General features: G+C 23.5%; 1 protein-coding gene across 2 annotated transcripts in view; it reads right to left on the bottom strand.

Moving 5' to 3' along the window:
* The window catches only part of LOC114129332 (cell growth regulator with RING finger domain protein 1-like), a 36,550-nt gene that overhangs the window by 5,816 nt on the left and 3,262 nt on the right, over positions 1-27,472 (bottom strand). For both annotated transcript variants that reach the window (XM_027994043.2, XM_050205550.1), the window contains one exon: positions 19,418-19,572. In XM_027994043.2, the coding sequence (XP_027849844.1) occupies positions 19,418-19,572 (155 nt within the window). The remainder of the gene's footprint in view (positions 1-19,417; positions 19,573-27,472) is intronic.

Here is a 27,472-nt window from a genome sequence, read left to right as displayed (position 1 = left end):
GTAAAAGTATTAAAATACTTTTTAAAATGATTCTAATTTTTGAAATATGTTAGTCATCAGTCATCACTATTTAATCATATATTAGGTGCCTATTGACGCAATAATAGCTTCACGACAATGGCCCCAAGGGCATGTTTGTTGGGACTATTATTAATGGCGTGCACAATACAATAACCTCGAACTAATATATTAACTAGAGTAAGTACATAAACAATTGAATAAAAACTCCGTAATTCATATTTTTTCAAATGAAAAAAAAACCTAGTCAAGCAGTAACCTTTAAAACATAGTTTAACAGAAAAATAAAATAGTTTTTTAGTGATGTTCATTTAAATTTTTTTCATTTTTTCATTATAATATTTTTAATATTAGGGATAAATCAAGGAAATTAAATTTTTTTTTTAATTTTTTATAGGTTTATGCATAACCTTTACCGACATTAAAATCTGTTAAATATAAACGACAATGAGGCCAATTAATATCTATCATAAAAATCGAATAATTTAAATGATAAATCTGCATCTAAGGAATAAATAACATAGATCATTGAAGTCATACTTTAAATAAATCTAGGAACATTACTACTTAAATACTTAAAAAATATTTTTTATTCCAAGATATTTATAATATCATTAATATAAGAACAACGATGAATGTAGATTTTTTTAAGATTTATATTTTATAACAACTATAATCGTGTAATAATAGAAAATGCACACAACAATTCATTTATGTGTACAATGTAAACTGTACAAGGGGATACATAGACGATATAATAGATACTTAATAACAAAACTTTGATTAATGTACAATTAACCATTTAAAATTAATATCTAGTGGGCCTATTAAAACACCGGCGATGCGCAATGCCAAGAATAACAACTTAAATAGCGATTATAATTTAGCAAAAATAATTTATCACAGGAAAAGATCTTAAAATCGATTACATCTTATTCTTGTTGAAAGGTTTGGACTCGAGTTAGGCACTCGTCCAGTTGTATTTTTACTACCAGAATACCATTAAGTAAGATCAACGAACGAAAAACATGTCACACTATTATTATTGGTGTTCACAGTGTCTTCACATACATATGTTCTTCTGAGAAATTTGATATTATTGTATTTTTTAATACGTGTTTGACGATTTCGTTATACGTTGTCATAAGTACGATTAATTACTACTCACTCGAATCATAATATATGCACTTACATAAAAATATATAATATCAAAAATAAAACTATTTAATACATTTTATGTTACATACATAGCTGTATAGTATATACATTTAATATTATATATAGAACTTTTTTGTATTTTGACAGGTGTTTGAATCACAGTTAAAAAGTATTGAAAAATATTTTTAGAAACTTTTCTAAACGCTTTAAACAGAAAGTCTTAAGAGTTTTATACAATAAAAATGGATAAAGGCACAAGTCTAAAATAGAATCAGACTTATAATGCAATCTGAGAAAACTAAGGAATGTAAATGTAAATGTGTGTCAATCAAATTACTGATTTCTGAAAACAGGTATATAGATAATGTGTAAGATTTAATTTTAAATGTCATAGTAATAACTGAAAATTGTTAAAAAAATACTTTTTAAATTTGTTAAATGTGCACTTTAACAAAGTATAAATCAATCTATAGACATACGCTAAATTCTAGTTTGTAATTAATAATAAACTATAGTAAAATCAATTATAAAATTATATTTTTCAGACAATTTACATTAAGCTTTTCAAAATTAGTTAATATGTGATATTATGTATAAAACATCATATTTCATTGTTAGATTTATGTATTTAAACATTTGAATAATGCCTTGAATTTAAATTCATAAATTCAGCATTTAAAAGAAGTAATCTTTGTTATTTAACATAATATTTAGCGGTTAACAAATCAAATAAAATTGGTTACAGCATAAATAAAATTTTAAATTATTGAATTTTCAAAAATCTAAATAAATGATGTATGTAAACATATAAAATGTAACTATATTTAATGTATATTACGAGTAAAATACAGAATAGTGAGCATAAAGATTTTTTTCTTAACATTTTAGGCAATTAACTTATTTTAAAGAAGAACTTTAATCGATTTAAGTGATCGATGATAAGTAAGCGCATTACTATTAGGTTCATGTAAACACTTAATTCAATTTCTTTTAAAAATATTTTTGTTTTAAAAGAGCTCAATATTTATTTAAAACTTTTATAAAAATATAAAGATTATTTTTTGCTAAAATAAGTCGATTCTGGGCAAGAAATTTCAAGTCTCAAGGTCACCGTGAGTTTTAAGTAAGTGATTATTATTTGTATAACTTGTCCATTAGTATACTTTATTATTTTACCCGGAAAAACAAAACTCTCGAGGTTATAGTACTTGTATATTATATAGATAATTAAAATATTTTATCAAAATGCTTATACTCGTATTTTTTGCTTTCATATTAGAAGATATTTTATTTAACATAAAATAATTAGAAAGTATTTACTTCAAAGACTCAACATAAATAAAATACTGTCTTCTTATGTCTTTTTAAAATGTAGTCAATTAATTTATAGATAGATAAATATTGTTAATAGTTAAAATAAATCAAAATAAATTTTTAATTTATGTTTTTATTTTAAGCGGGGTATGGAATTATTTACAATTAATACAATCGCCTATACGACGAAGGAAAATTTGAACACAGATAAAATAAAAAAATATTGATATCAGAATTTATTAGAGTTTTAAGCAATCTGGTGGTAACAAGATAGCGATAGTGGATTGGATAATAAAATATTAAAAACTATAGGTATTCTATAAAAAAAGTTCTTTTCAAGTTTTCAAATTTCCAGTTTAAAAATAATCAAATTGAAAACAAAAGTGAAAAATATTTAAACTCAATTTGATTTATTAAATTAACAACTTGGTTTTCTTTAGATTAGTTTAACTTGATATGTATTTTTATTTTTTAGTAATTGCAATAGTTATATCATCATCAAATAGAGATTTTAAATGATTTGCCTTAACAAAAAATCCTGCAATGAATTAATTGGTAAATACAAATTTATAAGAATATAGCAGTTCTTTAAATAGCAAAAAAAAAAATATAAATTTGGAAGATGTACCTAAGTAACAAGTTTAACTTGTTAAAGCATGTTACGTGACTAAATTAACTGCATTTTACTGATATTTGCTGCCAATAAAAAAAATTAAAAAATGTAGAAATGTTAATTTAATATTATTTATCATAAGTATTTAAAACATAATCAGGTAATACATATAATACGTAAAAATTACATAGTAATACAATAAAAAAAATACTGTAATATAGTCTATATATTATAAACGAATAAAAAAATTTAATTTATTAACTATGAAAGCTAAAGTATAAAATATAACGAATAGTATTAAGTATAATTAAATAAAAATAAATATAGGTAGGTAGTTATAATAATATAGATAAATATCTTGTTTACAGTACTATGTAATATGTTCAAGTACTTTCAACTACCTAGTAAAGTATAAAATACTACATTGTTTTATTCGTGTTTAATTAGTGATGTATCTTAAAGATATTGTCAAACTGAAGCATTTCGTTAACTTTGATTTAATGACGTTATTAATCATATAATGTTCATCGTATTCATTTTAAAACTTACCGAAATATGCTATAATTTTGTTTTTATATAAAATTGCGTGATAACAAACAAAAATATGCGTGAGATACCATAATTATATATCTATATAATTAAAATTGCAATTCTTTAAATTGGAAGTAATATTTATTCTAGATATTATTCTACGTGGATTACATCATATAATTAAGTAATTTACGTACGATCGGCAATCATAAGACATTATTTTTGAATGAAAAAGTGTAAAATTGTATACAATTTCTGGTCAATTAAATGTTATTATTTATTAATCAATCCTATATTTGAGACTTATAAGATTTGTCCAATAATTCTTATTTTATCACCAAAATGATTAATAAGAATATTCAAGACGTTTTATAACTATTCGTAAATTGTAGATTAGAATCGTTAAAATAAAAAATCCTTGTGACTATTAGAGTGAATTTCATTTTACGGTAAATTTTGCTATAGTTTGTCATTAAACTATTAGCTAACACTGTTAACAGTATAAAATAAATCATTAAGTGTATTTGTACATAAAAACAATCAATTTTAAATTTAATTTCTGATTATTGTATAATGATTAATTATTTATTTATTCTAATAATTACCAAATGTATTGGCAGAAGTTATAAAAAAAAAGTAAAAATATACACTATATTATACGGGTTTTATTAAAAATATTTTTCTGTACAAAGATGGAAATAAATAAATTTCAATTACATATTTTTAAATTATTAAGGTCGGCCGGCCACCTTCAAACCTTGATCTTGAGGCATAAATTACAACTGCAATTATTCATCACATTAAAACACATTCATTTTATTTAATACCCACTTGAGTATTGTAATCTCTAGTAATTTGATAAGATTGCATGTGACTTTAAACATAACTTAACTCGTTTTACCTATTTCTTTTCATTTCAAATCTGTGATCGAAACAATCAAATAAAGAAATTAACAAAGTGTCTACATTATAGGCATTAAAAAAATAGGTAAACAATTCATGTCAAAATAATATATAAAATACAAAATACCAAATATTATAGTGTTATATTCTATTATAGTACCTATATATAAGTACAGGAATAATAAGTAATTTCATAAAATTAGAATAACAATTAGGTTGAAATTCAAATACCATATAGAAGGACTGTTTCTGTTTATATCACATATAAACTTTTAGTTAAAGGTCTACCATTTCAAATATAATTATATTTTCCGGAAGTGAATGAAAACGTTTTCTGAGATCTGATTTTAAATTCATTATTAGAAAGTATATATTCAAGAAGATTTTAATTAACAATCCAATATTTTTCAAAAGGTCGGTTAAAATAAAGTTCAAACACCAAATATAAAATAAGAATAGTATAAAATACTTATCGGTAAAGGTTTGAAATTTAAATTTAGAAAATAGGGTTTATGTTTTTTTTTATAAATTAAAAATATTAAATTAAATTATGTGAATTTCACAAAATAGAATCATTATTTAGATAAGTGTGTCTGTTTAAGGGGTGCTGCCGACGGGCATCTTCTCTTATACCTGTTCTCTTGTCAAGTTATTTCTTTACCTACACTCAAAACAATTTAATCATTATAAATTTTAGTATCTCAGCACAACAATTATAATTGCATCGGTCGTTTAAAAAAAAAAAAAATATTTTCACATTTACTATTTGACATAATATAAGTTTTAACTTAAGGTATGAAAACAAAATAAATAGGTAGATATCAATTTCATACAAACATACTACATTACTTTAAAAATTAATTCTAAGCCTATAGCATTTAAGATCATTTTTTCATGCATTACTATAATACCCATGTGAAAACCTTAAATACATCATACGGAATGTTTAACTTGGTCTCCATTTCCAATTTGAAAACAAACTCGATATCTCCTTTGTTCTAATTGTTAAAAATAAACTAGTACTTAGGTACTTAAAATACTGCACGCCACTAGACATCAACCAATCAGCTTGTTTGACGTTTATATTTTATACATACAACACCAACCTACTCACAATAATCTGATTAGGTGGCTAAAACCGGTTGAAAAAAAACCAAATATTCAAGTTTAAATCCTGGTCTCAAAATTATAATGTACATTAAACACGCCTTCAATACATTACCTATGGATGCATCACGTACGTTTTTTCTTTTCTTTGTTACTTACAATGAATTACAAGGATGCTTAATTGTTTTACTACTAGCGGTTATCGTTTACAAGTTACAACGGATATTTTTTTAAGGACATTTTTCATCGTCACAAAAAAAATGAAACAATTTGTAAATTGTATCATACAGACGAAATTATTAAGACGTTTTTCTGTGTCGAATTTCTCAAGTGTGTTTCAGGAATTAGTTATTAATTTTTTCACTGAATAATTGTTTTTGATTTTTTCCCACACTTTATGCTTGTTGTACTATATATTATATACACTATACACTATGTACTTTTAATAAAATATGTAAACATTGTACACAGAATAAATGGGTGTTAAGTATTCGCTTGCTTTCATAAACTTGATTTGAAACTAGTATTCAGCTGTATTTTTATTTAAAAATTAAATACATAAATATTTATTATCATTGCATTAAAAAAATATAGGTACTCAAGTGGAGATCCATATCTGCTTTTTATACTCTAAGAATGGTTAACATATTGTTAAAAATTAAAAATTAAAAATTTTAAGCAATGTTAGAAGTCGAGAGTATCTACACTACATACAGATACATAGGTACATATGTATATGTCTTTTTTCTACTGAATATGGTTGACATAAGAATATGTCAATTTGGTATTATTATTATTATTATTTTGTATTATTAACACACCAATGACGTTATGGTAACATTCTCGGTTTCGGACAAATTAATAAAATGCCCCCAGCCATAAGACATATATATGTCAATTAGTACGACTTGGTTAATTTGTATTTATTATTTTTAACTCGTTAGTGTATTTTTAAAAATATCCTATAATTATTATCTGAGATGAACAATTTAATTAATTTTAAATCATTAGGTTTCAATTTGTAATAGGTAAATTAATAAATTATAGGTAAGTAGGTATTTATATATTTATATATGTATATAATATATAGTATTATGTACATCTGAGTTATTTTTTTTGTTTAAACGTGTTTTATGAAAATTAGCAAGCATATATAGCTAACCGTATCCTAGCCTAGTCCATCCTTATTCAGAGTCTAAAAATATAATTTTTAAGTACCAACAACATAAAAATATTTATAAAAAAATATACTAATGATTTAATAAATTGGCAGAGATATTTTTTCTCCAAATATTTTAATTAAAATATAATATACACTGAGTTTACAAGTGGGATTTCGCCAAAATTTATTTAATCAAATTTCAAAGCGTAAACAACATTAGTTTATTTTTGAAAACAAATGTATAGTAGTATTTATAAAAAATGAAAAATAAGTAATGAATAGGAATGATATAGGTACAAACAAATTTCATAAATAATAATGTTATATCTAGTAGTTTTTACGTATATGGAAAAAAAATAATAAATGTAAATATATTTTTCAAATAAAATATAATATGAATGCATTGTAAAAGGAACAACATAATCAAGAATCGATAGCCAATCCAAAGATTTATTCTAAGTAGTCTGTATAATAAACATGCACTTGGATTATGAAGTATTTACTTTGCATGACTGAACAGTAATAAATAATATATAATGTATATAATACGCTAATATAATAAAATTATTTTACACGTATTTATATGTATTTAATAATAATATCTATACCCCGTCAGAAAACCCTTTCTCATTGGTAATAGTCTTATTTTTGCGTGGTGTTAACAATCATTTCGAAATCGCCGTAGGTGAGGCTTTCATTATAATAACATGAATAGAAAACACATACACACCATCTCGTAGCGTCTGTCGGAAAAGCTACACATGATCCTAAATCGTACTGTGCCACAGACTGTGGCTTGTGTGGCTTGTGCATATATTATAGTATATTATACACGCGTGAGACGGTGTCGTGTACTTCACGGTGGCAAGTAACCTGAACAACTCTAGCTCCTATATATTTTACATAAAACATAATACAATTTCTTTGAACTATAAATTGATGAAAATTTATATTACATTGAATTATACATATACGAGTTTATCGTGGATAAAAGAATAAGAGAATTCACAAAAGTTTTATATGGACTTTCGAATATAAGTTAGAAGTGACGTCTGCAGCACACACAAATATAATAATATATATTAATACTTAATGTATTTAAACATGATAAAAGATATAAAGAAATATAAAATATAACAAAGCAAATAATATTGCAAACTGATTTTTATTTTTTTATTTTTTATTTTTATTTTCTTGGCAACTCCAAATCGGTATTTTGATAAATTATTAAAATATATTCCTATTCATCCAAAAATGACAAAAATATTACTCTACGAAATTTTTATTTATTAATATTATTATCTGTAAAAGATTAATTAAATAAAAAGATTGAGTTGCATAATGAATATAACAGGGAGAGGCTGTTGCACTGTTTTGCATTTTTAAATTGAAGTGGGAGTTGAACTTCATAATCTTGGTGTTAACGTATTATTGTCTCATGATATGTAATATATATATTTACAGGTACTATAGAGCTACATACGATTGTATTATTGTTTATTTTATGCCACTTAAAAACCTTGAAAGAGAACCATACTGTAAAGCGCAAGTAATTATAACCTGGGATGTGTCGTCATGATGTAACCTTCAGAGTCATCGTGCCGACCCCACCTACATGTCTTACAAAAGTCTGTCGTCTTATAGCCAAGTAGATATAATATAAACATGTACGTTATTATGATTGGAGCGGGTGAACAAAATGTTCAGAAAATAAGATTTTTCTTTTACTATTCTTTTTACTATTTGTGTTACTAAATTGCGTCATTTGAATTTAAAATAAATATTTTAATTACTCTATTTCAAACTTTTAAACACTAACTCACTGGTTAAATACAATATGTAAGAAAAAAAGTTACAATTTAATATAATTAAAAATATCCCGCCTCTTATTTAAGTAATTAAATATTAGTAATTTTAAACAATAAATCACATTTTAACAGTTATTATATAATATGATAATTGATAGCAGCAATTTATTGAAATAAATAGATGATAATAATTAATAATATGAAAAATATCATAGGAATGTAACTAATCAAAAAAATTTTATAAGAAATAAAATATTTATATTATTTTATTACACTATGTATTTTTTATGTAGTATTGTGAACACAAAAATATAGGAGGCAGCTATAACGAATAGATACCTAATTTCATGCCAACTTACAAATTACAATATAGTGTGTTTAAATCACGCCCTTCAAATTTCGAGTATTGACTATATATAAGAATTGTTTCGATGAGTGAATGTCGCACACACAATGACCGTTAATAATTTCAATGTCAACCGATTTCCATGAGAAAATGCACCTATTCTTCATTTTAAATATTTTACTAATAAATAAGAAACACATAGTTGGGATGTATTGGAATATGTTCTAATTTATGTAAATTACTAATCACTATTATTATACTTAAAAATATATATTCAATCTATAATCAATCTATAAAAATGTATTTGATTCAATTTAAAATTGTATTATCCCGATAAGATTGAATAGTTTTATAATAAAAATAATATATTATCAGTGTATTATATACATCTTTAAGAAATAATAATATTAGGTATTTATAAATTCTTATTAACTCTTTAAGGTACAAAATTTGCAAAATTAATATATAGAGAGCAGTAGCGCATTGAAGGAGTAAACTCCGGATCCTAATCACCTCCTTCTTAAAGAATTTTGCTTTTTAATAATAAATATTAACAACCTAAGTAATAAATAAAAATTTATATCATGATATTTAGACGTATGTAAAAAAAAAATGCAATGGAAGTAAATTTCTTGATTGAAACTGATTGTACATGTACAACAGGTTTTGGGTCTTTATATTCGTACTATTCCTTATGTATTCTATTTACACAAAAAAGTGTTCATAAGCAAACTACTAAATAAAATACGCTAAAAAAAAGTAAACCAATATAAATAAATATTCAATTTACCTATTCTCATAGGAAGTACAAAAATCTTCAAAAACATAATATAAAGCAGAATATAAAGCTATATTAAGCTATATTATATTATATTATATTTAAAATATAAAAAACTTCTAACTTTCTAAATAAATAACACATATACTTCTAGTCTCTATGATGTTATTCTATATATATATTAATATAATTAATCTAATAAATAATATTAAATCAATTTATAAATAATAAATTATTGACATAAAAGTAATTTTATATGAATTATTAACAAACGAAAAATCAATAATTTTAATTTAATCGTTTTAAAAAATAAAAATATTGTCGATGACTCAATAGTATATATAGATTATTAATCATACAATTGTTTACATTTTTTAAGTGTTGAAGAACAATAAATTATTATGATTTCCGGACAATAAAAATATAATATTTTTAAGTGAAGACAGTGAAGTAAATGATATTCACATACAATACTGTTTAAACTACTGATAATTTTTCATACATATCTAACATTATTTTAAACTTACCTACTGTTAATTTATATTATAGCCAAAGTAATAATCAAGTATATTTTAAGAAGTCATATTTCGTGTTTTTGCAAATATTTGTTATATATTTTTTGAATTAATAAGATAGCTTTGCTAGTTTCTATTATGAAGATTTATTTAGGTTTTTAAATTTCTTTAATGATAATTTTATATTTTATAATTTAAATCAGAATCACTAGTCTACGGAAATGTCAGCTTACTAATATTAGATATTGAATAAACATTTTTAAATGTCTGTGAAAAAATTTAGAAGGATGATATTATATAATATTATGTATAGTAAATACTAAATGCCATAGTGCACTTCGTTAACCGTAAAAAATTAATTCATCATGGTTAAATTTAGTTGCTTAGTGATAACATTTAGCGTAACACGAGTGGATAAATAATACTTTAAGTTTTTTGATTTAATTTATAGATGATACTTCCGAAATATCAACTTTCATAGATGTTACGCCTAGCAAACAAATATATTTTTTTGATTACATTTTTTTACTATTAAATATTTTCAATCATTCAAATTATTTAAAAAATTTTAGCACACAAAATAAATAAACCGTTTTTAACTTTACCTGTGGAATTCACAGACATTCCCAATAGTCTGTCAAAACGAGAAGGAAATAGATTGTTAAAATATTGTCCAAACTCATCACAAGATATGAAAAAAGGTCGCTCAAACATATTACAATGTTTTAAAATCATTAACCTAGGCAAATGAATTATGCTAAATTGCAAACCACTCAATAGTTAATACTTATATGACTTATTATTAATTGTTAGTTCAAAATTCGATTTTTATAAATCGATATTACCAGAAAAATATTCTGCTTCATGATATAAAATTAAAAAATATGTTATTATAAAAAAATGTAAAAACTTTTGTACCAATAAATAATTCAATAATACAATAAATGCTAATTTATGAGTAAATGATAAAAAATTTAATTTATATTTTCCGAGAACATATAACATGGGTAATTTTTAATAATTGTTCCCTGACAAAAATTACTAAAATAGTAAATTGTAAACCTATTATCTAGTTATGTACTTATTAATACTACTTATTCTTTACATTAGTTTATAATTTCTTTTATTAATTATTTCTAACTAGGCATATAAGTATATTATTAATTATTGTAGTTTTTAATTAAAATGATAAAAAAACTTAATGGGTATGTACACATTGTATCTGATACTTAAAAATATGGCACGTAAATCAAAAATTAACAGTTTTAAGATAAATGATATAGGGGGAATAATAATTAATGAAAATTACAAATACAAATACAAATACAATTTTTAATAATTGGTTCTCAACCGACCTTCATTTGCTACATTGACATTAATGTAGTAATGACAACACTAATATACAAATAATAAATTAATACACGTAATTTAATGAATCACTATTATCGTTTCACTACTAAGAATTTTAATGTTTAGTTGGTCCGCTACCGAATAAGCATTGACAAATGTGAACAAACTATCCAGGAAGGTGCTACGTATTTAATAGGAATCTAATAATACAATTAAAACAATAGAAATCATTGTTTTTATATAATAAGGAATATTCCGGAAGTAACCATTTTAAAATTCAAAATTCATAAAAGTAGTAACAGTAAAAATATAATTAATTACATAAAATGTACCTACCAATAAAAATGTGGCATTAATCGAGTGGATTCACTGCTTTGCTTCGATAACTTATGACTAAGTAAGACATATTATTTACGTTTAAAAACTGACCTCTCCATAATAAAATATCATTCTGATTGAAGTTTGACTACATATTGTTAATAATATATGTTGGATAATGTTCTAAAACGTGTTTTCAGTAATAGTTTTACTTCTGAAATTCATACTTGAAGTTAATCCAGAATACATTTTTAAAATACTCATCCTTTAAATTTCAAGTTAAAAAGGGATCCTATTTAATACGGTATTTAAAAGGTTTTTTTAATCGTTAAAAAGATAGAAAGAACGACAAAAATAGTATTTTCGTTTAAATTTATTGTTGGCAACATTAATTATTGCTTATTTTTCTTCGAACGTTAACTATTCATCTTTAATAATAATGATTATTATTATTATTGTATAGTGTACTTATACACTACATTTTTACAAAGACTGCTGCATATTATTGTTATACACAATTGGTTATAGTCTATGCTTTATGGTATTATATTAGCTTATAAATACAGATAATTTACTTTTAAAAAATAATATAATTTTTTATTGTTATTATATTTGCTAATAAAAGAATTGAGCGTGAGAACAATTTCAAGATTACCAAAACGCAATAACAAACTTATAATAACAATCATAAATATTATAACATAATATTAAAACGAACAATAAACCTACAATAATAAAAAAATAGCAAATAACATTAATATTATTATAAGAAATTTAAAAAAGTACTATTTTAACCATTGTTTTTGTTGAATGTAATTATTTAGTACTTCATTAAAATATTTTTATCGAATGTTACTATATGTTTTAATATTCATGATTGCATTTGCGGAAACCCAAAATGTAAAATAAAGAATATATTATTATTCAAATATTTTTTATATTATGTTTAGAAAACATTTATTTTATATTTATATGTAAGTTTAGATCCCATACTCGTATCATTAATATGACGTATTACTTATTTAAAGGCAATTATATACATATTTAAATGTTACGGTCTAAATAATTATCAAACGAGTATAAAATTAAATTAATTGCAGTATGGTATTCATAGATGAATAGTATGACATGGAAACATTCAAAATATTAAAATGTGTAATATTTAATTAGTTTACTATTTGATTGTCCAGTTAAAATAATAATTATCATCATGCTTTATCAATAGTATACCTAATATATGGCTATATATTACATATCTAAATGACATAATAATACTTTTAAATGCATTATGTAAATTTACATAATCAATTTATGAAAATCAATATAAAGAAATAATAGAGAAGTAGTAATTAAACTTTATAAAATATTAATAAATATAAGTATACGTAGAATAGATAATATTAAAAACACAGAAAGAAGACGGTTTTTATTAAAATCTTATTAATGTGAGTTTTAACGGTTTAAAAAATTGAAGAAATAGTTTTGAAAAAAGAAGGCTAAATTTTCTATAACAATTTAATTCAAAACGATTAAATGCGCGTTCAAATGTTAAGAAAAACCACAACGGCCAACGACCCGATTGCTTATATCCTTGAATATATTAAGTGGACATTAATAATAAATTCTACAATAAAAAAATTTTACTCATTTTAAATTCTGAGGGGAGCAGCAATGGATATATTTATCATTATAATACTTACAATATTATTAAAATCAAAATATAGTTTAAAACCAAAGTATACAACATAATACGCGTGACACTTATAAACGCGTTACCTATGTATAATAGCAGTTAGAATAAAAATAATTGTAATTTATAAAACATTTGTTGTAATAAAAAGAAAAAAACCTTACTTAACATAAGATACTTAAGATTTTGGATTCAGACATTCATGTATAAAACTTTCTAGAATTTGAATAGTTTGTATGAAGTCAGATGTAACGTAACATTCACAGTTAGATTATAATAATATATTACATTAACAAAAACTACTTTCTTTTTACTTTCTTTTCTCAGTTTTCTGTCTGATCACCATCAATTCATGTTTCGTTGCGAATGTCACACATTTTACTTTTATTATATCATTATATTTAGTTAATAAGATACTAATTTAGAAATTATTTTTGATTCTTTAAAATGCACAATATACATACATGTTAAATATTGTACTTATTTAAACTATTACTATAATATATTTCTGAAGTTAAATAGTAAAAAAAAAGTGCATAAAAAGTAATCTCAATAGTAAAAAGAAATTCTAGATAATATTTAATAATTAATAATAATTTTAACTATGACAGGATATTTAGATTTTTTAATGTAGATTTACTATACAAAATAAAGATACACCAACAAACATTCTTTTATTTAATTATTACATTTATATATACCTACCTATTATACACCATAATATAATATTAATACATAATACATCAAAATATCTATTAGATTGAAATTTAAATGAATATGGTACTTGGTACTTAACAAACATTTTCACAATTCACACCTATTTTTTTATTTAAATCAACTTTGTTCAATAAACATAAATAGTATTAGATTCTATAAGTTTTTACAAATCAATATAACTGATTCACAATTTTTTTCTAATGCTTGAAAAATATTATTTTTATGAATTTTTTTTACTTTGTTTGGTATTGTGTTTCGACAATTTTAAATAAAATAGATTTAAATAGATTAAAAGTTATTTGAAAAATAAAAATTAAGTACAAAAAAATAAAATAAAAATAAAAAAAATTATAAATGGATAAAGAAAAATAATATAGAAAGTAAAATATTTATTTATTTTTGATATGACAATATATTATCGAAGATTCGAATGGGATTTTCAATGATTTAAAAAGTGATAATATATGCAATTAAATTATGGGCAGTTGAAAATAAGATGGGTAATGTAAATATACTATGTGGAAAGTGTAGAGGAAGGAGCCATTCAATTTAAGTTTATAGGAATGAAAAGTTAGTGAGTTGAGGCCATCGGTAACGAGAGAACGATTTTGTGCACAAATCATACCATAATGTTGTGGAATTAGAGTTGAGATTTTTATACTAGGTGATGAAATTAAGTGATAGTATTTTCTAGTATTTAAACAATAACTTGGTTAAATAAGCTCGGAAGCTAGAAATGAAATTATACCACGAAATTTTTATCCTAAGAGCTAGAGATATCAGAGGAATACCATACATTTCGTTATCTAGTTTGTCAAAGAACTCGATGTTCGCTATTCTTAAATGTCCAGGTACCCATAATTAACAACTAAATTTCAAAGTCTGATACTGTTAAAAAAAAAATAAAAGGTGGGTTTTAGAGGAGAAGTTTATGGTTGAGTATATTTAAAGAGAAAGCTTGAAGGCAGGAAAGTGAGTGAGTTTCAAATATCGATATGCAATTTATTTGGTGATAAGAATGGGATTGTTTTAACGCTTCAATTATTATAAAGCATTTAGTCACGAGTATGATGATGCAGAAAGTAATAGGTTATTAGAAAAAGAAGTGTGAAATATTATTGTTGGATTCAATAATATAATTACGAGTGGCTACGAAAGTGTGCAGTTAGAAAAGTAACACCCTAAAGAAGGAGTTAAAAATTAATGATTCATTATTGAATACATTTTTCAGTAGCAATTATCCAGTGAGCCGTATACATATAATGTGAAGGAGTTGACTTTAATCACAGAAGAAAAGGTAGATTTTAAGCGTTCGATGGTGGATCTTAAATAAAAAATTTGTATTTTATTAAATTTATTAAGATAAGAGAAAGCGAGAAAAACTAGAAAAAACAATGTTTAATTTAACACGTATAACTGATTTGTAAATAAATATAAATGTAGAATGATAAAACTCAAACCATATATTGGCCACAGATCTAAGAAATTGAGACCAATAGGTAGCATTATATTATATTAATACATTAATTAGTCTAAATAGTACCTACCTAAGCAATTTAAAAGATTCAAATTTAAGGGGAAGATAGTGAAGATACATTTATGTTGATTTTTTTTTTTTTTTGAAATAAAATGTATAAAAAATATTTTACAGGACTTTATTTTTCTTGAATATCTATAATTTCTATAGTTATAGATTGTTAAATATTCTAATTTCTAATGAATAATATTATGCATACATGCAATTAGAATCGTGAACAATTTTCATTTAAATAAACGAGATACTCGTTAAGCAGGTATATTAATAAGATATGTGTTGAATTTTTATTTTGAAGATAAATTCCGAGATAAATCATTGTAAGTATATAATAAACTTATGATTATAAACAAAGGAGATAAATAACGAACTTATATAAACAAAAAACTATACCTATATATATTTTCAATAATATTTTTAATATTTTTAAATTAATAAGTACTACTATTTTTTTCATTAAATATAAATGACTCACTTATAAGAAACCTAAATTTTATAAGCAAAAACGAACATTTAAATAAACAAATAAAACATTAGACAATTTTAGTTTTTTAAAAGTAGCGTAAAAAGAGCTAATACTTAAAAAAAATGTAGCATGGTGTATACTTTAATATGATAATATAAAATATATTAGGTAATATATAACACAATAATAGAACCTATAACATAAAAAAAAAATAAATATCTTCAGTAATAGGTAGAGGCAAGTAACCGTTCAGAATCAATTTTAGTAAATACAACGATTTATCATTGAATTCAAATCTAATACAACTATAACAGTGACATACTCAATTATGCCATTAACCAGCTGAGAAACTTCCTTGGTTTTTTTGGCTATCAAATAATTAAAACAGTAATTTATGATTAATTAATAATTAATATTTTTTAGCGAAAATACACTTTTTAGTTTACTGGTAACATTAATATTGTAAAACATAATATTATACCATAATTATTACTTTATGGTCGTCTGTTATTAAATATTAACTTAATGAATCAAGTTTCAAATCAAATTTTTATTTTATTTTAATCTATCCCGGATAAAACAAAATAAAATAATAAATTAAAAAATTAAAAAATATATGTTAAAGAACGGAATAAATATAACAACATATTAATCAAAACAATTTAGAAAATTAAAATTTTTAAATAAAGTTTAAAATTATAAAAACGAAAACACAATACAGTAACGTTACATTATAACTTTATTTTAGGTTCTTGTGATTGTATTACTAATATACTTCAAGCAAGTTCGGAAACTAATTTTTAAATTAGTAATTACCAGATGGGAGATTTTAAAAGCTCTTAATTTAATTGGATTTAATTAATACTTAAGAATAATTATATTCACAATGCTCTCTAATGCAAATTTTACAACAATATAATAACGAAGAGGGTATAGTCCGAAAATTATTTGTTTGAAGGCTATACGATGTTAGTATAAAAACGTGAGTATTCAAAAATACAAAATAACTCGATTTTATGGTATTATTGTACTATATTTATTATAATAGATTGAAATATAAAAATTCAATGATTAAAATTAATATCAGTCAATTAATGAATAGATTTAATATAATAAATTTAAAATTACACAATTCTATATTTTTCTAATAAATTAAAATAATATTATTTATTATCATTTCGGAATAAAAACGAGTTTAATAATTATATTAAAAAATATCTCATTTAAGTAATTCGATAAGTTTTACTTAGCTAAACAAGAACACTTTAAGTCAATACATGTTTCAGACTGTTGAATACAACGGTAATAATGAAATATTATTAGCCAATGAATAGAATAATAATTTATAAAAATAGCATTTGATAATACGCATAATTTTTGGCGTCCTAATATCTTATTCAGTTCTACTATTTCAGTACCTTCACTAGTTGGCATTCTTATGATGTTTGATGGGTACATAGAATTCTATGGAAGAAAATCAAATTGGCAATGCTAAAAATATATATTAATTGTAGTCCTTAAAACATTACAAGAATTTTGAAATATACTTTTGTGTATTTTAAATATAGGTACACATTTTAATAGTTTTAAAAAAAAAATTGTAATTTTCATCACCAAAAACGAGTTGTGCATAAAGACCTTGGTATTCAGTAGTGTAAATTAAAAATACTCTACAATTATTTTTTTTAAACAAAATTCACTATAAATTCTTCTACTATTTATCTAAATACTAAAATAAATTTAATTGCGTACGCCGTATTATATCATAATATTACAGGAAATAATAACAATACTAAAAACACAATCTATGTTATAAATATTAATAAATAAATAAATAATAAATATTTAAAACAATAAATTTTGAACCACTATGCTGCAGTAGGCTTAACGATAAAAAATCATCCACATTTGTCAAAGTGGTTCAAAATTCAAACACCAAAACCACATTTAATTATTATTATAAAACTATAGATATACTTGTTAAAATTAAAGCATTTATCCTGGATTGCAAAAATATTTTTTCGTATCAAATTAGGTATATAGATTGTTGAGTATAATGGTTACTTAAACAGCTAGACATTACAAAATAGGAGCCATTGATTCAATCAGCGAAATATTTTAAAAATGTTAGTGCTACTTAGAATTAGAATAACTTAATCATTAAAAAATTGTTTTGTTAATTGCATAAAAAAAGTCGAACTCTACTACTAACATTATATACACAACAGACAATGAAGTGGTAAATAATATATCAATTCAGTTTGATATGAAATGTATACAATTAAAATTAACAATTAGCTCAATGTTTTATAGGCTCTACATCATATTATATGATTACATTATATAATGCTCACTGGTTTCTAACTAATAAAAGATATGGTTATAATTATGTATAACGCATATTTTATCTTATTTTATTGTGGTATTATAGAAATGTATGAAGTAAACATTGAGTAGGTACCTAAATATTATGAAATACGATTAAAAGCCAAGGATACGCTTATTCGCTAATTGGATACATCTATAGATTTTTATGATTCGATATCTACATCATGAGGGCTAATAAATACCTTTGAATGAGTATTAGTTTCGTAACGACAAAGAATTTTTTTTTATTAAGACGACATTGTACTCTTATGTATTATCTCCATCTTATCAACACATATATAACATATCTTACCCGTTAATTCGCGTAGAAATTCGGTATTTTACTAACTCATCAAAAAATATAATTAGGCACCCAATAAATAAAAATAATTGTTAAATAAATTAAATATCAGATTAATGATAAAAAGTAATAAATACTATATATTATATACAATTTTAATGAAGTATGACGTGTAATGTAGCTTATGTAACTTTTAATATATATTTATAAAACACGTTAATATTTAATTTTAGTATCAATCGCTTGACTTATTGTAATTGTATTCCATTCATTAAATTGCTGTTGGTATAAATATTTGTAGTAAAAATCGATTTTTAAATATTCCTAATTTATTTACAAAAAATAATATGTAATTGGATGGTAATCAAATATTTAAAACATAAATTATCAACATATTATATCTATTACAAACATTATTTACCTGAGTAAGAAGAATTAGATGTCTCATGTAATTTAAATGTAAACGGTATGTGGACTTTCATCATTTTCATCTGAGGTATTCTTTGTTGAACAGGATGTACTGCATTACCACCAAACATTAGTTCTTCGCCGTGCAGCCAAAATACTGTCATATTCCTAAAATGTAAATAATATAAAAGTATATTGAATTAATATTTAATTATGTCAAACCTAAAACAACCAACAACTTTATTAAGATCTTTGTTGAGAATATAAATCACAACTTATGAAAGAGTTTCTCTAATTTCAGCGATTAAAGCAGAACCAGCAAGTTCATTGAACGATTCATTGATAGCAAATGCTAGTTGCTAAAATACAAACTACTAAAGAGGTCAATGAACAGAAATCAAATACAATATTTCCAAACCTTATAATTTACTTAAATGCGTATAAAATATAGTAGGATGTCATAAGTAGTAAATTATTATTTCATTTAAGAACATAATGAAAAACAGTGTGATTTGTTCGGTTTTTTTTTTTAAGAAATTACAACCCGGTAAACAGGTTATGACAGTACACAAAATATATAAAGAACCTTAAAATACCTTAAACTATAATGTGGGTTATAGTAAATTTTAAAATTTCAATACTATTTACAATCAAATAACTAGTCATTATTTTAACACCAAGCATATTTTATCAATCTATAACTACTCGTTTAAAATTCAATTCATATTGTACCTACATAATTTTAAACGATGTAAAGAAATATTATATGTTATACTTGATTTATATACTTATGTATCAATTGTGAATTGATGAAATCAACAAAATATATTATAATTTTAATTTATTTAGATATAACTTTATACATTATGATGCGAGTAATTTATTTATGGAAATAAATTAATTAGAAGGGTCAAATAGTCCAAACCTTGTTCCTAACCAATAATATAAATATGCTTTGTATACGAAAATATGGTTAAGTCATGAATTCACTAATGATAGGTATAATAAATTTCGAAATTTGTACATATTTAATTATTTTAAATAGTTCTATTTATAACTAATATTATACACATGAACAGTAGTACCCACTACCCATGTATAGTAAAATAGTAAATAATAAACTATATGTATTATAATTAATAATTTATATTCAGATTATTGGTAATATCATCCACTTAATAATTTGGTGTAAAATCTATTTTAAGTTATTAATTTTATCTATATTTCTTTAAAAGAAATTATTAAACGTAAGAAATTTAGTAGCATTAGAACGAAAATTAAATATCTAACAATCATAACAGAATACATAATAGAATACAAATTAAGACATAATTTTCACTCTACTCGTATTAGCAATTTAACTTATTCATGTTTATTTATTAATGAAACAATCATTATTACAGTGAAAACCATTATTAAGTTGTCAAAAAATGTTACTACCTAATACCAATAAAAAAAAAACTGACAAAATAACTGGGTAAGTCGCTCTGTTGTATGCCTGTATATAATAGTACAAAATATAAAAAAATATGTTCTACGTATTTTCAATATTTTTAGAATGCTGCAATATAAATTTACGAACAGCCTTAAACTTAAGACTTACAAATTAAATTTGATACATTTTATTGTAAAGTTATTTACGAATTGTTGTGAATTAGTAAATGTTATCAAAATATTAAAAGTTAATAAAAGTATATCTATAAGTATGTATTTTCGATATTTTTTAATTCCAGTAAGATAAATTTAAGAAAAACCTTGTAGGTATTACTTTTTCTAATGGTTTAAAAAACCTTTTAACTGTTTTCAATATTTTAAAATAAGTCGAAAATCTTAAATGTTTTTGACAATCATACAAAAAAGTCAAAATATTTCGATAATACCTACTAATATCATTACTTATCATCATAAGGTATTTAATTAAGATTATTCGTTTTTTAGTTACAATAATTAGTATTGCACAACTATTCATAATTTTCCAAAACTTTTTTTTTTTTTGTTATTTCCAATCATATAATTGAAACATTTTTTTCATTTTAAAATACGTTTTCAAACACAAAAAATACCCTGTTGTAAAATTGTCCATCAATTCAAAAATTATTCAGTATTCTTTTAAATGAAATAAGCCCTATTAATAAACTTCGTTTTTCAACATAGAATTTTATTTTTATTATTTGAAATTGGCTTCTTTTTTTAAATTGCGAGTTTCATCTGATCCTTTGTTAATAATTTTTTTTATTCTTTATTGGTTGAATAACCCATTTTTTTCTTTTAATAATTATTTTAAATTAATTTCCGTTATTTTTGTCTCGGATTGTTCTGAACCAATCCAAATTCAAAAACATTTTAGTAGGATATTGACCTACATATAATTTTATATAAATATATATATAATGAATAAATCGATGTCCCGTTATATTAAAACCAGAAACAATATTACTAACTATACTGTAAAAACTATGCAGTTTTAACAAGGTCAATTTTTGAGGTAAACCCACAGAAATAGCTTGATATAATAATAATAATAAAAAAAATGTCTTGTCTTAAGAAATATAATTTTTGAGATTAAAATATAACCTCGATTATAACTATGATGTAAGTAAATCTAAAACTTAAAAAAAAAAAACTAATAATAATAATAAATAATAATTTAATTACTTAAATTTAGGTAATAGTAACTATATTTTCAAAAATATTTTATTAAGTTTAAATATATTTTTAAGAGCCTCGGTTAAATGTATTTCATAAAAGCATAAATTTAAAATTAAATCAAAAATTGTTTTCGGCACCAATTTTAATCTCTAAACATAGGTATACATTATAAAATATATATTGAACGTGTCTTAAATTTATCGTCTAAAATAATCTTCAGTATCATTCATTATCTGCAAACGTGATTAAATAAATATTGAAACCATAATAGTAAGCAATATATTGTTTTTAAATAGGATTATTTTATTTATAATTAATTTTAATTTAAATATTGAGTTTTATTGTTTAAGTGAATAAATTTTAATGTTGTTTTATTTTTTTTATTGTAGAATTAATTTAATAAAAAAAAACTGTCGAAAACTTTTAATTTTTAACTAAAACTTCATCTATTTAAAATCTAAAATTTTTAAATACTCTTTTATTGAATGATTGTATATTTATATAAATATTAAAATACATTATACATCAGTTACAGATAGAAAATTTCTTAAAAACTACATTTTATTTAGGGAAATCACTAATAATCTAATTTCTGAACCAATTGAGAACCATATTGATTTAACTAAATGTATGTATTATTTCCCAAAAACGTGTAAATGTCTAATAGGTACCAATTAAAAAATAAATATATTAAAAACACATAATTTTAGAATATAAAATTACACAAATATTTTTTTTTTTTACTTTTTTCATCACAATTAAAATTAGGACACTATAATTGGGGGTCATTAATTTTGACTTTTTGATAGGATAATGAAAAATAATATTTTCTGTATCATTGAATTAGTTTACATTACCATACTAGTGTATTTAATGTCTATAGGTACTTAATATATAGTGTTATTTAGTTGTTTACACTGATGGACGTAGATTAATGGATATTGTAACTGGCAGAATTACAATCAACCATAAAACTATATATAAATATTTTTTAGAATACAATTAATATTTTTAGTTTGTAAATAAGCTAAAAAAAGGGTTAATTCATTAAATGATTTTAAAATATGTACCTATACATATTTAAACATTATTTTTGATGTTCCGAAAATTATTTAATTTGTATTACACATTAGTACAGTATAAAAAATAAAGATAGATTTTCTAATAAAAATTTAACTACCAGAAAATTAATTAATAAAAACATCAATATTTGGTTAGGTTGTCATTTAAGTGTAAATATTTGTAATTGGTCATGAATAAGTTTTCATGAAATACGAGATTAAATATATTAAAAAATTAAACACTTTCAATATATTTCGTTATATCAAGTTAATGGAATAAGTTGACGGTTTACTATTGTCGATATTAAAAACAAATTAATTAACTATTAAGAACAGAGAGATAGCCTTCACATTTTTCATGAGGAAAATTAACAAGAAATTAATAACTGTTAAGACAATACATAAATACAGAGAAACATCAAATGTAAACATTGAAATTAAAATTAAACAATAATTAAATAAAGCTACAAGGTTACTTAAACTAAAAAAAAAAAATTTAGTTGATTCTTTACAATACTAAAAAGAAACAAATAGTCACAGCGTTCTACATCATTTAATTGTTTATGTTGAAAAATGTATATATACGTAAATTTAAAATAAAATGTGTGGACTTACAGTAAAAATAAATGGGAATAATGAAAATGATAAAATTTTAAACAAAAATTAATCAGGAAATAATTTTAAATAGTAAGGTAAACATTTAATTTAAGTTTAACTATCATAAATAATAAAACTGCGAATTAATTGAACATATTATGTTGAAATAATTAGTAAAATATGTATAATTGATACGCTAATTTAAAACACAATTATAATTAAATCCTTCTTAAGTCAATAATTCCAAATTAATTCTTATTAATTAACTAAAAACAAAAATAAATACAATCCAAGGTCAAAAAATAATCCTAAATTTAATTGACAATATACAATAGAAAAGTGTTTTAGAACACAAAAATATCTTTTTAACTTTTATCGATTCTAAACGAAAATGCATTCTTCACTCATTTATAATTAAAAATATTTTACTATAAAACATTGAAAACCAAGAATGTAACCTTCAATCGAATCAAATATTTAAATACCCTTTTTCAGAATTTCACTTTATGACGTACTAATCGTCCTATAGTTAGTAACATCATATAGTTCTATTTGTTTTTATACTGGTGATTGAACATTTTTCATATAAGAATTTTATATAACATCACAGCGCCCTTCTGTGTCTACTGCTTTCGACGAGGAAATACAACATCCCTTGCAATTTCATTTGCACTTTTTTTTTATCAATATTACCAAAAAATCTAGCAAAAAATTTAATTCATTCGGTAGTGGACAGTGGAAAACGTCAGCATCGCGGCTTTAAAATTAATACGCCATGATTACTATTGATTTGTAACTATGATCAAATCAGTTACGTATATACCTAGGTATATGTATCTATCAGAAATAGAAAGTTCACGGTTAATAACATATGAGGGGGTCAACGTTCTATACCAGTTCAGTCGGTATTGGTATTGTGTATAGCATAGTCATAGTGTATAGGTTAGCTGTTATGAAAGGACTTGTTTAACCTGGCCAACAACTATCTCGTCTAATAATAAAACATGTTCACGATTCTTAAAAAAGTACTGTATGTGTATAATTGTAAATAATCGAATTTCTTTTGATCATTACAAAGACGTATATAGGAAATTCGATTCTATTTGTACATAATACAATAACAATTCTAAAATTAAAAATTTGATGAATATTTAATAATAAAACAACTAACAAAAGCTCGTGGTTTTGAATTTTAAACTCTTTTAATAAAGATTGAGCTAAATATGATTTTCGATATGTTTAAATTATTATAAAAGAATAACTTATAGGTATGTGAAATCAACTAATTAACAAAATTGAATTTGTCGAAAAGTAGTTATGCGTAAATATTGGTATATTTACGCATAACTACTTGACCAATTACCCGTAAGTAAATGACCAAACAATATTTGTTTAGGTGTGTCTGTTATCATCTTTTGGAGCAGTAAAAAAAGTTTTTGAGATACATTTGAAGTTCATATTTTAACAAAATTCATAAAAATCACGAATATTAATTGTATATTATTTTGTGTTTGAAAATGCATACAATTTTCAAAGCTAAATCTTAAATTTAATAAAAAGTTCCTTTTACGAGTAAGTATAAATTAATCTAAAAAATATAGAAGCACAATTTTTTTATGGACATTTGAAGTGTCAAATTTATTTATTTAGGTATAAAAGAATAACAATTTTAATTGATTTGAAGCAAGTCAAAAATGTTTTCAGTGGAGACTTGGAACTTTTTTTTACGTATAAAGCGAGGTATAAAGTAAAACTTCTAAAGATAGATCTTTATAAGAAAGAAATCTCTTAAAACAGAAAATAACAACAGTATTGTATAACCTATATGTATATACCGAATATTTTAGTCGTCTTATAACGGAAATTCCTATATAACGAAAAAATCAGTTGGTCCCTAACGAATCTATCATAACTCATGAGAAAGTTTTACTGTATTATTATATTTTATATACAAATAAAATTTTCAAACATCTAGATTCTGTACAGAAGAGAAGTTATTTCAAGAGTTACCCACTTTCCTTCTTTTTGTTGTTGTTTTTCCAATTATTTTGAAAATTAATGGGATTTTTATTTGTGACCCCAAAAGTACTTACTAAACACATATTATTGTAAAGCTAATATACATTCATCGCTCCACTTAAAATCTAAAATGAGCCATGACCCGTACTACTATCGCTCATGAATAGCATATGATCCAAATATATGATTTTTTTTATTAGATTCTAGTTTTAAAATGATTATTTAATAATAACAGAAAAATGCTTCAATCTTCAATATTGAGAAAGGTTCTAGGAAGCGAATTGTGTGCAGCTCAAGAAGTTTGATAATGTAGTACGATATTTAATAGTTATCAAAGCAATTTGAAATATCAAAGTACCTAAGTACACTAAATCCTTCTAAACATCAGAGCGACTTCCCTGGTTTTTATTTGCTTGTTTTATATCGCAATTATATGTCAACTCAAAAATAATATAAGATTATGATGTCGTCCGTTTGTTTACAATCGAATCAGCAGCGGCTGAGACAGCATTATATGACACCCATGAATAAAATAAATAAATAAACAAAACTCGAATTATACCGGTGCAAAACAACTTTCTTTCCGATCCCGTTGCGAAAAACTGAGACTGTCGCTCGCGTGCGTCACAAAAATTATCGTGTAACGTGTTGTTTTTCCTCCCAGGGTGTTGTCCTCGTCGATTTAAAAAAGTATAAAACCGTGAAACGTTTCGTCGTCGCTAGTCGCTACTCGTCAACATAATATCATATACATAACAATATATTATTACGCATTATTATAATATTATTACACTCACACTCCACGACTGTTGAACAATGATATAAATAATATTATAATGACATTTTCGTTTTGAAACTTTACCTCAGCATCATCCGCGTGAATATTATCGTATAATACACGTATCATTATTACACGCACATGCACACGAATACGTGTCTTTCGTACGAATTACGCAACACAACACAACACACCGATTTTGCATACAAATTTAAGAGGGGCGGACGACCGCCGATCGGTCGACCGTAGTCGTCGGCGGCATTATTATTGTCTGTTGGTTTTTTTCCTACATTTTTGTTCACTACTCGTGATTATCATTTTGACCTCGACGACAACGACGAGCGAAAATTATTCTTTTTTCTAAACGTGCGTCGTCGTTGTCGATTCATTGGACCATTGCCGCCGTACATCGCGATTTATAAAGTATATACGATATAATAATAAATAATAATAATATAGTGTATTAGGTATGAACACGGCCGGCCGCACGATATAAAATTCGTGACGATACAATAGCATAAAATATTTCTGTTATTGTTACCACCGATAGATATTTTTATGATCCAATCCCACAGAGCCGTAAGGCATGAATTCTCGTATCTATCCTCTTTAAATGGTATTGAATTATCCACACGAAGAAATGCGTATACACGATGCCTCTGTCGTCTCGAAATTGTCACCAATGGAAAAATATAATAATATTATACAATATCATAATATAGAGGATAAGAGGACGGTAGACTAAAACTACATAACATAATATATATGTACACAAATCCTGCGGATGAAAATAGCTTTTTCTCCTTTTTCTTTGTACCCACATTTTTACGATCCGATTTTCGTAAACGTACCATGAGCAACCATTCACTATATAGTACCTACGTTTATTCCCCCCGGCATTTGAATTCACACAATAATCGAAATACTTACTCGTTTTGTATTGTGTTCGTTGTTGAAAATTCTA

Source organism: Aphis gossypii, chromosome X, assembly GCF_020184175.1.
Source record: "Aphis gossypii isolate Hap1 chromosome X, ASM2018417v2, whole genome shotgun sequence".
NCBI lineage: Eukaryota > Metazoa > Arthropoda > Insecta > Hemiptera > Aphididae > Aphis > Aphis gossypii.
This window is presented reverse-complemented; position numbering and strand designations above follow the sequence as displayed.